The sequence below is a fragment of the Oncorhynchus tshawytscha genome, linkage group LG24 (genome assembly GCF_018296145.1).
Source record: "Oncorhynchus tshawytscha isolate Ot180627B linkage group LG24, Otsh_v2.0, whole genome shotgun sequence".
NCBI lineage: Eukaryota > Metazoa > Chordata > Actinopteri > Salmoniformes > Salmonidae > Oncorhynchus > Oncorhynchus tshawytscha.
The window spans coordinates 16,461,253-16,477,275 of record NC_056452.1 but is presented as its reverse complement, the minus strand read 5'-3'; the positions used below and the strand labels follow the sequence as shown (position 1 = coordinate 16,477,275).

Here is a 16,023-nt window from a genome sequence, read left to right as displayed (position 1 = left end):
CTCTGTTCACAACAAGCACTATTGAAGTACGAGCAGAAAAACAGTCATATTTTACCCTACAAACAAAGCCCCCTTTTATCAAAAAGCACTCTTATCTACCAGGTTCCATCTACTACCTCCTACAGAAAGCTTTATAGCATCTATTTTAGCTCCGAGCCAGCGATTAGACTCAGGCAAACATACAGTACATGGCTATTAATGTATCTTTTGGAAATGAAGTATGTGTACTTTGAGTAAAATGAAACATCTCCATTAGTTTCAGAAATAAACAACCACTTTAAGCCACAGAAAGCTTGCTTTTCAATCCGTTTTTTCCCCTTCATTTTAGAGTGCATGTGATAGAATGGAACAGAATAAGATGTAATTTGTTTATCGTCATTAAATATAATAACGAGATAGTAACCTTTTCCCTCAGTTTGTTTGGTTTAAAACCTACCTGTGACATTTCATGTCATTTATATTCAAAGGGTGTTTCAAATAGCCAACCTCTGACTCCGTCAGTGAACAAAGTAATTGCTAGTTGTACATTACATAAAACATGTTATCTAGACATTATAAGTGAGGAGAAGAAGTGTAAGAAGGTAAACAAACGCACTTATTTGACAGAGTCTGGGCAGGCAGGGAAAAACAAGTTGGAACATTCAAGCTAGGTCAGGTTTTTATGAATGGACGTTTTTTTTTCTAACTTTCCCCCCTCTCTGGCTTTGTGAATGAAAAACAACTGGAAAATCTAGTATAAAGACTCTGAGTCCCAAACTCTGATTGGCTACTGCTTTTCTAACTCCGCCCATGGTTGCTAGGGACCCGGACAATCTCATAGCGGATTGGTTCAAAGAGAGAGCATAGATTTCATTCATAAGTCAGGTCATTCATTAAGACAAAGGAAGAAATTCGAGCCCTTGAAAGAGGAAATCCACGAATCGCCAAGTCATTTGGCCAAGCGAGCGTCAGAGAGTAAGAAAAGCAAGTCTCCGTAGTCCAAATCAACACTCAAGTCTGGAAAAGAATTGACAACAACATTGTTTTTTGGGGCATTTCTGTCCCATGCTTATAACACACGCATTAAGCTTGAAATTTTCTTATTGTTGACTGTTATAAGCAAGGTGAGGTTAAAACAGTTATTTAGTTGCCCTCTGTAGCAGTTGAGACGCGACATCTGTTTCTTTTCACATTATCCACGGTTCCATTTTCTCTCTGAGCATTGATGTAGCCTAAATAGAAAGTATAGGCCTATACTTTTTAGTAAGAAGGGCCTATATGTTTTAGTAAGAAAAGCCTCTACAATTTGTCTATTGTAGTTGTATAAGTGCATGTCCTATAAAATCACAATTTATTGGTTTACCGGACGATTTTACAACTGCAAATTCTACATGATTATTATATTTAGCCTACATAAAACCCTATATGAGACACATTCAAATAACATTGTATAACTATATAAGAGCAATTGGCACATTGCATAGGCTTGTTTATTGAGTTAATTGTGTGCGGTATCTGATGACTGTCTATCCCGAACCACAGACTACGGTCTAGTTAGCGGTAAAGGTGGCACCAGCCCGCTGGGTAATCGCTCGCCATAGCTTCGCCTCTCTGCATTTTTTTGTGAATGGAGCTCATTAGGTATGCAGCTTTCTCCCAGCTCCATTCACAACTATCGCTCCCCCTTGTCCCTCTCTCGCTGCAGGCTGGCTGCGTGGATCACATTCAACTCAGCCTAAATGATCACAAACGGTTAACGGATGGATTATAAAATGGATGGATATTTGGACCAGCAAGTGCCTTACACTTTAGCAAATGTACGTATGTATAAAGTCATGTATTTTTTTAATGCTTTACTCAGTTGTAGGACTTGGCTACCGGGCTTTCTCTTTCGATCGCCCGTTCCATGCGATTTGTTTGAAGCAACTATGTGCGGGATGAAAACTCTTTTCAGTTCGGTTCTAAACTATCAAAAGGTCTGCACATTTTTTTAAACTAAATAATATAAATTACAGCTTTTATTTTACACTGTTTATTAACATATTCTTGTCTCTAGACAGGAGATGTTGACAGTGTAACAACGAAAATGGGCTAACAATTTGAGAGGGCAAATGGAACGATAAAGCGCGTTTGAGTTGCAACACTATTGCAATTCACAGAGACAACCAGCATTGTTTTTCTGTTGTGGTATATATTTTTTTAGTCTGGAATGATAAGAAAAAAATAAAACACAGAAAGTTACAACTATAATGATAATAATGATAATAATTAGGCTACTGATAATAAGAAAATAATAGCTTTGTAATATCCAAATTATAATGCGATATGTACTTATTTTAGTATTTATGGCCATATTGACTAATTAACTAAACCAATTAGTGACAGTGGGCATGTTCTATGTAGCCTGTGACATCAAAGGGTGTACTACATGTTTGACTGTATTTTCCACTTCTGTAATATTTCTGATGCTTTGCAGAAGTCACAAGGAAATGGACCCCTAAATAGACTGTTGATGGCAGCGAAGAGGAAATACATGGACACGGAATTACCCCCTCAGGAATCTGAAGGTAAAGTTAGAACTCCAAAGGAAGCTCGCAAATGGCCTGAAGTCTCTTTGCGTGACACATTTACCTCGCCAATGCTTTGCTTACCAATCCGGCAAGCAGACATATCACTTCTACTTATGGATTGATAAATATGTCTTAACTTGTCTAAACCTGACCTAGCTGACATGACATGTGCGTAATGATCTTTGATCTTGTTGTTCTGTTGTATTCATGTGTGTGTTTGGGTGTGTGTGTGTGTGTGTGTGTGTGTGTGTGTGTGTGTGTGTGTGTGTGTGTGTGTGTGTGTGTGTGTGTGTGTGTGTGTGTGTGTGTTTTTTTTAGACCTCTTTCAGGATTTAAGCCAACTTCAGGAGACATGGCTCACAGAAGGTAATGTGTTTTAATTGTGTATGTTTCAGAGGCATTGGCAATGATGAAAATGTATGACTGGTATGGCAAAATACCAACAAAAATGGGGGAAATGTCAACAATATGTTGACATGCAAGGTACTATGTTAAAATATGCGTTTGATCTCTTGAACATTGGTCGTATTGATACCCTGGAGGACCAGCCTTGGTCAGACAGATATGAACATGGAAATGGTCCATAACAAAGTCTATTGATATGGTTGTGTGTGAGTGGGTTTGATCCCATTTGCTCAGTTAATGACTTCTTGGTTGATGACAACACTTGGATAAAGGACTTAAACTATGCTTATAAATCTGTCATACCACCACCAAGCAGCAATGGCTTCAAACAATTCCTGGTCATGATAGAGCTCATTTCTCCAGAAGTATATTTATTCAATTATTTATACCATTTCTACAGATGTATTCATGTAGAGTGGGGCTGAAATAATCTACAGTAGGATAATTACAATGAATTGGTATGTTAGTTATGTGTACCAAATAGTCACCAGGCTACACCAGAAAAGGCCAATAGTGTGTGCTAGACACACAGTACACAGGGTGAAGTACCAAGACGTTGTTTCTTAAAGTAAAACGAGGACGTTTAGGAAGTGAAAAAAAAACCCTGGGGAGTTAAAACATGCTGATGCAATACACATGGCCATTAGTGACAGAAAAAATGTCCTTTGTGAACATAGACAGGACATGATTAGCTGTAAACATGCCCTATTTTGGTATGCTGGCATGTAGTATGCGTGCGTGCCAATATGCCCAGCCAATGCAAACAAGCAGCATGTTAAGCCCCTGTCCCTTAACCGATGAAATGGACCCAGGCAGGCAGCAGCAATTGTCAGCAGTGTGGAGTTTAAAAGTACAAAGTGACGTACGCTCTGAAGAAGCAATTATGTGTTAAGACGGGACAACAAAACCGAGGAATGACTCACGCTTGTTTGGTAATGTTTGGTAAATCTGGGGCCCAGAAGTGGCAAGGCAATATGTAACGCGTTAGCAATCTCTAAACCAGAAATGCAGCCGACTACAAAATGTTTACCATCTTGAACCAGCCAAATTGATACCCTGTGATTTAGAGCAGACCCGGGTCAAATATATGCTGGAACCGTGCTGGAAAGGTCAACGTGAAAAGAAAATTCCCGAGGCAACACAGTGTGGTTCGGGTCGGCATGGTAGTGTGAAAAGGGTCAAATGGGCCTCCCTCTTAAGAAAACGACGGTTTATGAAGCCCGGCAAACAATTCTCTCACTGTATCTCGGCCAAGGTGCCTATTCTCATGCAGCGTCAAACAGGCAAGTTCACACCACCACGCTCTACAGACAAAGACAAAGCCAACACCAATAAAAGGGACAACAATGAGAACCACTCCGAAGTCCGGTCCCTTTGATGGACATATTATTTGAATTCAGTCAGCCACAAAGGTAACATGCATAGCAGTAGATATGGGGTGCTGTTGTACTGCATAAAGAGATTGGCTAGAAGAAGAGGGTCACTGGGCCAAAGGGAGAATTAAAAGGCCGAACTGCCTGGGTGGAGGTTGGTGGTGTAACTATCAATGTGTTTTTTTTTTACCCTAAATAATATATTGTTTTTGAGCTCTTCTGGCAGAACTCTTTCCTTTTACATTAATTACAGGCCTGTCATTGTGACTGATTGTGGTTACAAGGGATTCACCCGCGTAGCAGGAGGGAGTTTTCTGCTAGAGAGAGCGGGAGAAAGGGAGAGGGGAGACAAGAACGTTGAGAGTTCAGGAGCTTGTCTCGTCTTGTCGTTTTCCTTTACGTTTATGACTGAGAGTTCTGCGATCCCATCAGGATCTTCCATTGAGAAAAACAAATTCATTCAAGGTGTCTGGAAGAAAAAAAAAGGAAACATGCATCTGTGCTCATATAAACACACTTTCTGTCTTGTGCTGACTTGCATCTCAAAGACTTTTGACGAGGTGTTCCTGGAAGCAAATCGGATACACACGCGTTCACGCGCACACACACACACACACTCTCCCTCTGTCTGCCTAAGCACAGGGGTTGTGCTCTTGTCTGCGAGCCAGTCACACTGACGCTCAGACATCCTTAATGGGGTTTTTTCTCTTCCCTTTCTGAGCTCGATCCAACGTGTTCCATTTTAGACATGTTGAAACTAGTGGAAATGATTTATTGTTTGGTCTGGTGGACTAAATATTGGCCTCTGCTCTTTCTCATAAAACAGCTTTATCCCTCTCCTTAGGGCAAAAGACTGCAAAGTTAAAAGGGGGTAATAGTATTACCGTATAGCAACAAGGCACAGTATTATATAAGAAATCAATGTAATTTATCTGAACATGCTCCAAGACGCCATCATCCGGTTTCCTCCTCACAGGAAGAGGGGAAGAAATACGTGAAAGTGGATTTTGAAGTTCTTATTTTCTCTTTTCACTCCGTTTTGGTTTCCAAGCTAGGTTTTATGGTCTGGTAGCTGGTGGATGAAACGAGGGGGGGACCTTTCGGATAGTTTGGGGTCTTTACTTGGCTGGGTGATGTCACAGACGCTGGCATTTACTCACTCTCTCTTTGTGAGTTCTATGGACTTGCTCTGTGTTTGAGGGAAAAAAGTGGAAGTCATTTTTCTTACTCCGTAGTTTCAATTTGAGAGACTTTTTAAATGTTCCTTGTAAATTAAACTTCAGATTTGGTTTCCTATAATACTATACAATCTCATGTTCCTTATTCTGGTTATGTTAAACCATTTCAGAGTGGAGAGTGGATATGTGCTTCCCATGTGGTGGAATTATTGTTTTCGCTGGCCATTATGGACAGATTGTTGTCTCAATATTTAATGATAACCATCAACTTTTCCTAAGTATACCGTTGCGTAAGTGCAAGACCGAAGCAATGGAAAAAGCAGGAACCTTTCAAATTGGACTGTTGCTAGTCGTAAGAGTTTCTAGTCCTGGCTGCAGGCGAGGTTTAGGGTTAGGCCATTTAGCCACATGTAGCGAATCAGATGCCAGTGTGCTCATGCATGGCTCACTGGGTAAATTTGACCTTTTCACCCTTTTGGGTGCTGGCAGTCCACTAATCTGGCTTTCCTAACCTGTTTGTGTGGTTCAATGTCCAGTGCTTGGGAAGACAATTGATATCGGAAATGTATTTGGATCTGAACATCTTGGCAAACAGGATAGTACAATACTACCAAGCCCCGTTGCACCTGTACTCAATGGGCTGGGTTTGCATAAAGACAATTCAGAATGTTAGGGCCTAGATGGTAGGATCCGGTTCATTTAAATATAATATCAATTATAAGATTGTAAATTAAACTCACTCCAAGTTAACATCTAGTATGAATAGATTCATATTTATTTCACCATGTCCAGTTTTTGGATTAATTTGGATCATTTCTGCTGTTTTTGTGATTGAATTATTCAACAAAACATCACTCATTCTTACTAGATAGTGGCATTGTGACCAAGATCTAACCCTAAATAGTGCTAAGCTAAACTTGTTCTCAGCTCCCCCAACTTCTCTCTCAGTTCCTCGTACTCCTAACACCTCTAGCTTGACTTTTGAACGCACCTCAAAGCAGGTGCCGATTTCCAGAATACTTCACTAGCCTCGGAGCATCTATATATTGTCCAAGATCGTCCTCCAGCTTCACAAACTGGGTGTAAAAGACCGAAAGAAGAAGTCTGACTTCCTTCCTGGTTTAAAATAGCCTGTTTAGTCTGTCTTTGCTCTGTGATGAAAAGCACACACAAACAAGTACACAAAATGCACACAATTGACACGTTACTGACGTCTTCCTGACACAATCAAAATCAGGTCAATGAGGGCCAAAGATATCTTTGTGGTTCTTTGGCCAGGGTTTGGACATGGGGGGAGGAAGGAAAGGCAGCTCCACCTCTGTATTTATCCATCTATCACCAGTTTGGTTCGATAGCTAGCCTGCGTGAGTGACAGTAACCCTGTCTCCACTATAAGTGCACCTCTTAAGGTCATAAATCACCCTGTGCTGCCATCGTTAGGCCTCAAGTCAGAGCATCGTCCATCATACCGAAATACAGCTTCACAAGCCAGTCTGAAGTTTTCAGAAGGGACCCTGAGATGTTCCTGGTCAGCTCATGTGGTCAGGAAAAGCTCCTGACCCTAGTTGAGATCAGTCCAGAGACAGAAGAGGAAGTGAGAAACCCCACTCCCTCATTTTTTCTGGTTACATTAGTTAATGAACTAAGTAGACCAGACCCAGCTTCTATCGCACTGGTGTCTATGGGAGAGCTCATACTTAAGCAGATCAGAACTTGATATGATAAACTCCCAATGAACAGCCCAAGTGAACTACCTTCCTTTTCCACCATTTTTGATCAGACCAGAATAAAACACAGTCAATAATCCCAGTTACGATGTTTGACTGAGGTCAAGGCATGACTTGAGGTTAAACCCTCGCGAGCTGCAGCTCAAAGGGTTAACTAATTAATCAGTGTTTGTGCCGTCAAGACGTTGAATGCCACATGAAACAAGGAGCTAAGCTTCATTCCCCCCCTGACTATGTGGTGTTGACAAAATGCTGGCACGCTGGAAAGTGTGGAGGTGAAGGTCGCTTGGCTGGATCCAGGTAGTGGGTCAAGTTTCATGGCCAAGGAGAGAGTCTGGCGAGGCCCAGCACCATGACCGCCAGGGCCCATGGACAGGGTGAGCCGAGCTTCCACACTGGCAAGGCTGCCGGACAGCATGAAGCACCAAGACTGGCTCAGTTAATAGGAAAATGCGCAGGTGTAGACCTTACCGTGAAATGCTAACTTACAAGCCCTTAACCAACAATGCAGTTCAAGAAATAGTGTTAAGAAAATATTTACTAAATAAACGAAAGTAAAAATTCAAATGAAAAGTAGCAATAACGAGGCTAAATACACTGGGTACCGAGTCAATGTGCGGTGGTAGAGGTTAGTCAAGGTCATTTGTACATGTAGGTAGGGGTAAAGTGACTATGCATAGATAATATACAGTGAGTGGCAGCAGTGTAAAAACAGGGGGGGGGTCAATGTTAATAGTCAGACAGGCTAGCGTAGTGCTCACTGTCTACATAAATTGCAGACCACCAAGGCTAGCTACAGTCTACAGTAGGTTCATTGATAGGCTTAGCATTCTGCTCAAACCATGACATGACGCTAACGGTTTCTCTTTCTTTTCTGATTTCAGCTCAAGTGCCTGACAGTGACGAGCAGTTTGTTCCTGATTTCCACACCGAAAACTGTAAGTAAAGATTGCATTAGTGTAAATTCTAAGAATTCTGTGTTTGCGTGTATGTGTTTGTTTAGTGTGCGTGTGTGTGTGTGTGAGAGACAGAGAGAGAGAACTCAGATACAGGGTCAGCATTGGGTTGTGAAACTGCTCGAGGCTTGGGTGGAGCTACTGTATTTGTCGAAGTCACATTAATCTTTGCCTGGGAAAAAGCATTTCCGAGACACAAACTTAATACATGACCTACTCATCATGGGTGAATGTGGATGCTACCATTGTCCTCCTCTATCCATTTGCATGGTTTTGAAAAGCTGAATGGATCAGCCCAGGAAACCAGTAAAAGATCATTCAGAGTCCAGGTACAAAGACTCCCTTTTGTGGATGTCTGAGGTGTAAGAGGGGAAAGCAAATTCCTATACTACACAACTGCGCGGCTGCTATTTGAATGGGTTTCTCTTTTTGTTGTGTGTTGAGACAATGGCGATTCAGAGTAGGGGAGTGTGCGCTTTGCAAACAGCGTCCTCTGTGCCTTTTTCATTCAAACTCATTCATAGACTTATGGGTGACTTCATACAATATGACGAATGGGAAAATAATATATTTAACAGCAAATTTGACGCAAACTTAACGTAGCAATTTTGATGGGTTAAGTCTTAACTTGAACATGTTTTGAATATAATTTAAACATGAAAATAAATCTGAAGTTTTATTGTGTGTATTTTAAACTTAGCAATTGAGTTCCCCCTGGCCCCGTTCAAAACCCAACCGCTATTGTGGCTAAACACTGTGCCATTTATCCACAGTGACAACTCCTTAGTCCCAGTAACACATGCCCAGTGAAACATATAGTTCCCGTCTGTGGGCTAACAACTGTAACAAGGAAGCGGCGATGAACCCTAGAGCATGTAAGGGTCATGTCTACTTAACCCCGGGCCAGCCCAACCAATCGGCGGTCAGCCTGCTGCCCATGGTAGACCTTGGTATGCTCCGTAGGGTCAGTGGGGCTTCACTTTGACAGGCAGCTCACTTATACACAGTAGTCTGAGCCGAGAAGGCCTCAGGTTGACAGACAGCGCTCCTGCTAGCACCTGCTGTTCACACTCAATGACCAGAAGACTCTCTATTCAACATGATGCGATGGGAAGCTCCAAGTTGACAGGCTGCCACAGACATAAAGATATTCTTCTACATGTTTGTGGTTGCGACTTGAAGTGAGTCTATTGAAGCAACCAGCGGGTTTGATGAAGGCCTTATCTATTCCCATACCCGATTTTGCATTATTCCATCAAAGTCATCGCTCTTCAGCCTTGTAATACAGTTCTTAACAGGTGACAGGTGCTAGGGAAACTCAGAGTACAGAGCGTAAAGCCGGCAAACAAAGTCCTAATCCCTTGTGCCAAAAAATAATTGAAGCGGCATTGAAAAGGCGCCACAGCAAATCAAACATAGTTGTTTTCCGAGTCAGGTTGTTACCTGTATGGGTGTGGGAAACAGAGGGAGATAGAGGGAAATAGAGAGAATGAGAGAGAGGGATGAGGGAAAACATAGCGCCAGACTTTGGGACACTCTGGAATGCTAGATTGGGGGGGAAGTGGTGATTGTGCAATACCTGCACATCTGGTAAATCTATGTAATCTCTTTCCCTTTTCTCTCAATAACAGCTAACAAGCATGCTCTGTCTCCAGAGTTCCACTGAGGGAAGGTTATGTAAACACGTCATTTGCCTCCTTACCAGTGGTGGAAAAAGTACTCGGTTGTCATACTTGAGTAAAAGTAAAGATACGTTAATAGAAAATGACTCATGTAAAACTAAAAGTCACCCAGTAAAATATTACTGGAGTAAAAGGCTAAAAGTATCTGGTTTTAAGTATACTGAAGTACAGTGGTGGAAAAAGTTAAAAGTAAATACTATACATAAAATTCCTTATGTTAAGCAAACCAGATGGCCCAATTGTCTTTTTTTTATTTACGGTTAGCCAGGGGCACACTCCAACACTCAGACATCATTTAAAACACAGAATGTGTCTTTAGTGAGTCCCACAGATCAGAGGCGGTAGGAATGACAACGTGTTTTATTGGTAGGTGCGTGAACTGGACCACATTGCTGTCCTACCTGAGCATTTTAAATGTAACGAGTACTTTTTGGTGGCAGGGAAAATGTATGGAGTAAAAAGTACATTATTTTCTTTAGGAATGTAGTGGAGTAAAAGTAAAAGTTGTCAAAAATATAAGTAGTAAAGTACAGATACCCACAATAGCTACTTAAGTAGGTCCCTTAAAGTATTTTTTTTAACAAAAAATACTTTAAACCACTGCTCTTTACCTCTGACCTATACTGTGTATTTTAGGGAGTTTCAAGCTTTAATACGACACATGTTAGTCCCTTAACGTATGATTCACTAAACACTGTTATGAAATTAAGTCAGTGGTAAAATGGGGGGGGTGACGTTCAGTTCGTGATAGCTAAAAGGGAGGGGAAGTGTTGTTGACTTTTGGGGGTATGACAGAACTTTTGAAGGGGGCATCTAATCTGTAATGAGGGTGTTGGATAATGACAGTACCTTTTGTTTTCAATCTATCTGTCTGCAGGGAGGGAACTCAGTCAAATGTAAATTGAATCTTCCACGCACTGATAGTTGACCTAGTTTCTACTTTTTAGAATTGTCTGAGACCAAATATGCCATTGATAAATGTGTTGTTGCTGAAACAAAAAATTGTGTGGAAAGTAGTTGTTTATGTTCTGTTAGACGGAGAGCAGCCCAAGAGACGTGTCCCATTCATATATTTTCTCCTGCAAGTAAGAGGAAGCGTCTCCCCCTCTCCCTTAGTCTTCATTCATAAAAAAGTGCTACAGTACTGTTACCCCGTTTTGTGACCCCCCTCTCTTTGAGTGGATTCTCTGACCCCTCCCTCTTCCTGTATCGGTACAAACTAAGCTGAATTATAACTCTGGACACCCCTAGCCTCTCTCTCATTTTCACCCATCTACCATTTTGCTTTTTATACGTTGAGCGTTCCAAGATGTGAGCTAATCAAACTATTTCAGAGCTGTGTGGGCCGATTGTTTAGTTTTGGACCTTGTAGTAATTATATAGGAAGTTGTGGCTGTAGATGCCGTTCCAGTCCTTTAGAGAGAACGAGAGAGACAAAAAGAGAGAGAGAGAGAGTGCAGTTGAGTGCAAATGCTCACGGCAGTTCGTCTCTTCGGTAGGAAGCGTTCTGCCTCGTCATGAATTTATGACCTTCTCTCTTCTTTGTGTTGCTGTGTTCCCCTGCTCACTGGTTCGCTCAGAGCTGGCCCAATCAGTCCCCATTTAGAACAGAGGGACCATGAATTGGCGAGCTCCTACCTCTCTTTGCTCTCTCTCCAGTTGAACAAAAATAAATATGCAACCCAGTGTTCTCAACTTTCCAAAATACAGCTGCTATGCAACAAGTCTGCTGAAACATCCAGGTGACTGACAGATATGCAGGGGTACCATTCGCCCCCAGGGGGGACGATTCCTCTTCGATGTGTGTGTGTGCGGGAGTTTGTGCGTACATGTGAACACATGACTGAATGGGTCATTTCTCTCCAGAAACACATGCATCCTGGCCACCTACAGCCACACACTATGCACAGGCGCACACAAAACGCACACACACACTTCAGCCCCACAGTTTTATGAATGGGCTGGTTGTGAGAGACTGGCTGAGGCAGCACATTGGGTTAAAGGGAGGGAATCTCCATTCATGAATTGGACGGCTGTTATTCTACTACCACCACAAAAAGAGAAGGTGAACACTTCAAATGCCTTCTCTCTCACCATTTGGTTTCTGCCAATGTTATCTTTCAGTTATACATTCATGACAAAGGGGTTCGATTTATTTTCCAAACGTAAACATTTTTTCCCCCTCTTATAATACACCCAATGTTATAATACTATAATACTTTTCTAACTCACGCAAAAATGGTCTTCCGTGGGTGATCTAAATGTTGTGCGTAGTGTGTCAGGGGAGAAGTGCATTTGCATGTTCAGGGAGAGGAAAGGGGGATTTGAGGAACGGCTGAGCTTTAACGTTCTCCACAGCTGGAACGTTTCCTCTTTGTAAGACGAGAGCAGGGGAAAACCAGGGGCAACAGATGCAGGCAGGCCTAAAAATAACAGACCCGGGTTCCACGTTTAGCAAGAATACACAGGAGCACGAGAAACCAGGAGATCACATCAACAAACCAAGCATGCCATCACGAAATAGCGTCAGAGTTAATTACCCTTGGTGACACTATTGTTATGCCCAAGACCCACAGCGAGGGATATCCCTAGATTCTGTCTCCGTGACATAGCTGGGTCCTGTTAAGTAGGGAGAAAACGTTTAGCTCCGGTGTGTCTTACTAAACATGGCCGTGGTTTGCTCAGTTTTCCAACCGCCACATGTCACTTTAAGAGGGGATCATTGATGGTTGAGGCTGAGGTCTTGCTATTGCCATAGTGACTTGCTGACACAGGACAGGCCTTGTGTGGAGTGAGCCTTGTAGGGCTGTATTGATCCCAGCGAGGGATGGGGAGGGATAGATAGATAGATAAAGATAAAGTGTAGATAAATCAGGAAAGTGGGGGGGAGGGGTCACACAGCACGCTTGCCTGTGCCTCGGGGCATCATGTTGAGATCCCAATCGCTAAACAGAGAGAGAGAGAGAGAGACAGAGGGAGAGACAGAGGGAGAGAGACAGGGAGAGAGACAGAGGGAGAGAGACAGAGGGAGAGAGAGAGAGAGAAGGGAACGATAGAGTGAGAGGATCTGTGGATGTGGCATGAGCTCTGATATTTACAGGGAGGAGTTTGACCAGGCTTTCTACTGGGCTTGATGGGAACTTAGTGCAGAATGTGTTATCTACCTCCTTCAGTCAAGATGAGCCTTGTCCTCCCCTATATCTCCTCCCCTCCCTCTCTCACTTCTCCACTTGATGGATATGAGCTGGGTCAGTGGGAGCTCTTTATATCATTTCAGTAACAGTGGAGGGGGGGGGTTGTTTATCACATTAAACATTAAGAGGGGACAGCTATATTGGGGCTGAGGGATCGAGAGTGAAGGGTCAATATTTTGCCACATTACTTACACCCCCGGCTTTTTGCGATGGAACGCCCCACTCGCTGCCCGTGTCCTGGGACGGGGATGTATTGTATTGTGCCTACTAAACGGCAATGGGGAAGAAAGATTTATAGACGGTCACAGGCCACGTAAAAAATATCACCGCAATGCACTAGGGATGAAATGTCTTGCCCAATGGGATGGCCATAACACAGTCACATGATGTTCACACACCCACACACTTTTTGATTTACAGTAATATCTCCATCTTCACTGTCAAATTGTGAAGTCATTTGCCACACAGAGCACACACACAATAGGAAAATGAAAAGGGAATATCTTACAGTCCGAAAAAGTTCGACCTGACATCAAATGTTCTCGAAGTGAGAAGTGAAACTTGGATGACAGCAACGTGTGACACTCCGTTCTCCGGTCACACTCCATTCTCTGTGTCCGCCACATCCTCGTTTCCAAGACAACATCAAGCTACACCTAATAATATGAAACTAAAAAACACATGAAACACTTTTGTTTATCTTAAAGCATCACATAGTTGATCTGTTGTGCTATGTCGCTTTACCGTCCAATCACTTCCTGTTGATAATACAGTGCTCTCTCTCAATCTCGTCAGGCTTGTTTGGCAGGTATCTGACAACAATGCTTTAAATATTCAAAGAAGCCAAGTGGCAAAGGCACTAGCCGATCAGAAAGGGTGACCGGTAAATCAGATACTAGACACTAATGGTTAAATGGACCAGGCGACGTTTGCAATAGACATTGAGACCACTCTGGAGCCCAGCGTTGGCTTTTAGGGATCTCCAGTTGTCATTTCGCACCTCGCTCTCTCTCTCTTTCTGCTCTTTCTGATTGTGCATTGACCTGAGAAGCACACATGTCCTGCACATGTTTCAGTTCCACAGTGGAATCGCTGCTGGATTGTCTTTCCAGTCTCGATGAGGTGGAACAGATTGAATCGCCGTCGTTGACTCACCATCCCACTGGATTTTCCACCGACCACACTTTTTGCATGCAGAACTTTCAATGTGTGGGCCAGCATACTTGGGATGAAAATGTCAGCGTTTTCAATGTCACCTAAATGTTGACAGTAAGTGAAATTGAAGGCCTTTCTTCTCTACTTGATAGGGTTGAAAGTTACAGCAGGGGCAACAAGCCCAGTTGAAAATAAGAGCTATGAATCACGACAACAGAAAAGGTGGCACAGTGCGGTATAGAGGAAGCGGCATGTGTTAATATACTGCATTTGATCTCCACCATCATAACCTATAAGAAAAACTCTTGTCTATCCCTCGTGTACCCTACTTTCTACAGTTGAGCCAGGCCACAGAGGCAGAGAGAGGATTGCTATTTGGCATGTCCCAGAAATCAATACGTTCCTTTGAAATCTTTAGAGCCACATAATTGGGCATCCCTGTTGTTTTTATTGAACTGTCTGTCATTGTTGGGCTCAATTTGCCAGTGAGGGACCATCTCTCTCGCTCTCTCTGACTCTCAAGAAACCCTCCGTGGGCTCTACTAAAGCTGTTCTAGGGTGTACAGTACATATGTAGTTTATATAACTTGTGTACTAATACAGGAAACTGTATATCATCGTAACATTCAAGGAACAATCATGTGACAGTTGCCCATATTTGAAATGGACTATAGCTACTATGGACGTTCCCATCAATACATCTCCTTTCATTCTCATGGTTTGCCTGTGGCAGATGGCCTAGTGGTTAGAGCGCTGGGCCCGGAACTGAAAGGTTGCTGGTTCAAATAACTGAGCTGACAAGGCGAATAATCTGTTGACATGCTTTGAGCAAGGCATTTAACCCTAATTTGCTCCAGTGGTCCCGTACTACTATGGCTGACCCTGTAAAACCACACGTTTCACTGCACCTATCTGGTGTACATGACAATAAAACGTCTTCATAGTACTATTCACCCTATTGGACATTGCAACTGAGATACAGTTAAGCAGAATGATAAGTCACTGGGAAGCTCCTTGACTGGCTGGTGGGTACAGAAGTGTACCATCCTGCATCCCACTGCTGGCTTGCCTCTGAAGCTAAGCAGGGTTGGTCCCTGGATGGGGGACCAGATGCTGCTAGAAGGGGTGATGGAGGGCCAGTAGCAGGCACAAAAATACAGTGTATATATATATATATATATATATATATATATATACCAAGGTGCCATCTTTTGGATAGGATGTTAAACGGGGTGTCCTAACTCTCCGTGGTTGCTAATGGCACTTATCGTAAGAGTAGGGGTGTTAACCTCATTGTCCTGGATAAATTCTTCATCTGGCCCTCATTCCATCACCCCCAGCATCCAATTGGCTCATTCATCCCCCCTCCTCTCCCCTGTAACTATTCTCCAGGTTGTTGCTATAAATGAGAATGTGTTCTCAGTCAACTTACCTGTTAAAATAAGGATAAAAATAAGAAGCTGTCATGTCCTGCAGACTTCCAGAGACTGACTTCAGATCCCAGAGATAAACACCCTAATGTAAAGCTCTCCAGATCCTCTCTCGCTGAGTTCAGGTTTGATTACTCTGGAGAAGAACCTTTAATGGTAGGAAACGCTCTGTATAAAATAAACTGAGATTACAGAGGGGGTTTCCTACCTGGCATTCAACCCTGGCTGCCACTCGTTTGATCATTGCCATTAGCTACCAAACTATAATTGGAATCCTGTACAAACTTAAGATCACAAGACGATAGTAAGAAGAGGTAAATACCCTATTTAGGGGATTTACAGCAGAGATGTGATCCCCGTTTTCTCCAAAACAC

At 42.6% G+C, this 16,023-nt stretch overlaps 1 protein-coding gene across 4 annotated transcripts in view; it reads left to right on the top strand.

Annotated features, from left to right (window-relative positions):
* Positions 1–905: 905 nt before the first annotated feature.
* LOC112223550 (ETS translocation variant 4) overlaps positions 906–16,023 on the top strand; it is a 28,909-nt gene continuing 13,791 nt past the window's right edge. For 2 of the 4 annotated variants that reach the window (XM_024386625.2, XM_024386624.2), the window contains exons 1-4: positions 1,838–1,955; positions 2,456–2,546; positions 2,868–2,915; positions 8,117–8,170. In XM_024386625.2, coding sequence (XP_024242393.1) covers positions 1,908–1,955; positions 2,456–2,546; positions 2,868–2,915; positions 8,117–8,170 — 241 coding nt within the window. In that variant the 5' untranslated portion in view covers positions 1,838–1,907. Of the gene's footprint in view, positions 1,104–1,600; positions 1,797–1,837; positions 1,956–2,455; positions 2,547–2,867; positions 2,916–8,116; positions 8,171–16,023 lie in introns of those variants that run through there. The other 2 variants (XM_024386626.2, XM_042305394.1) reach the window with 2 other exon arrangements.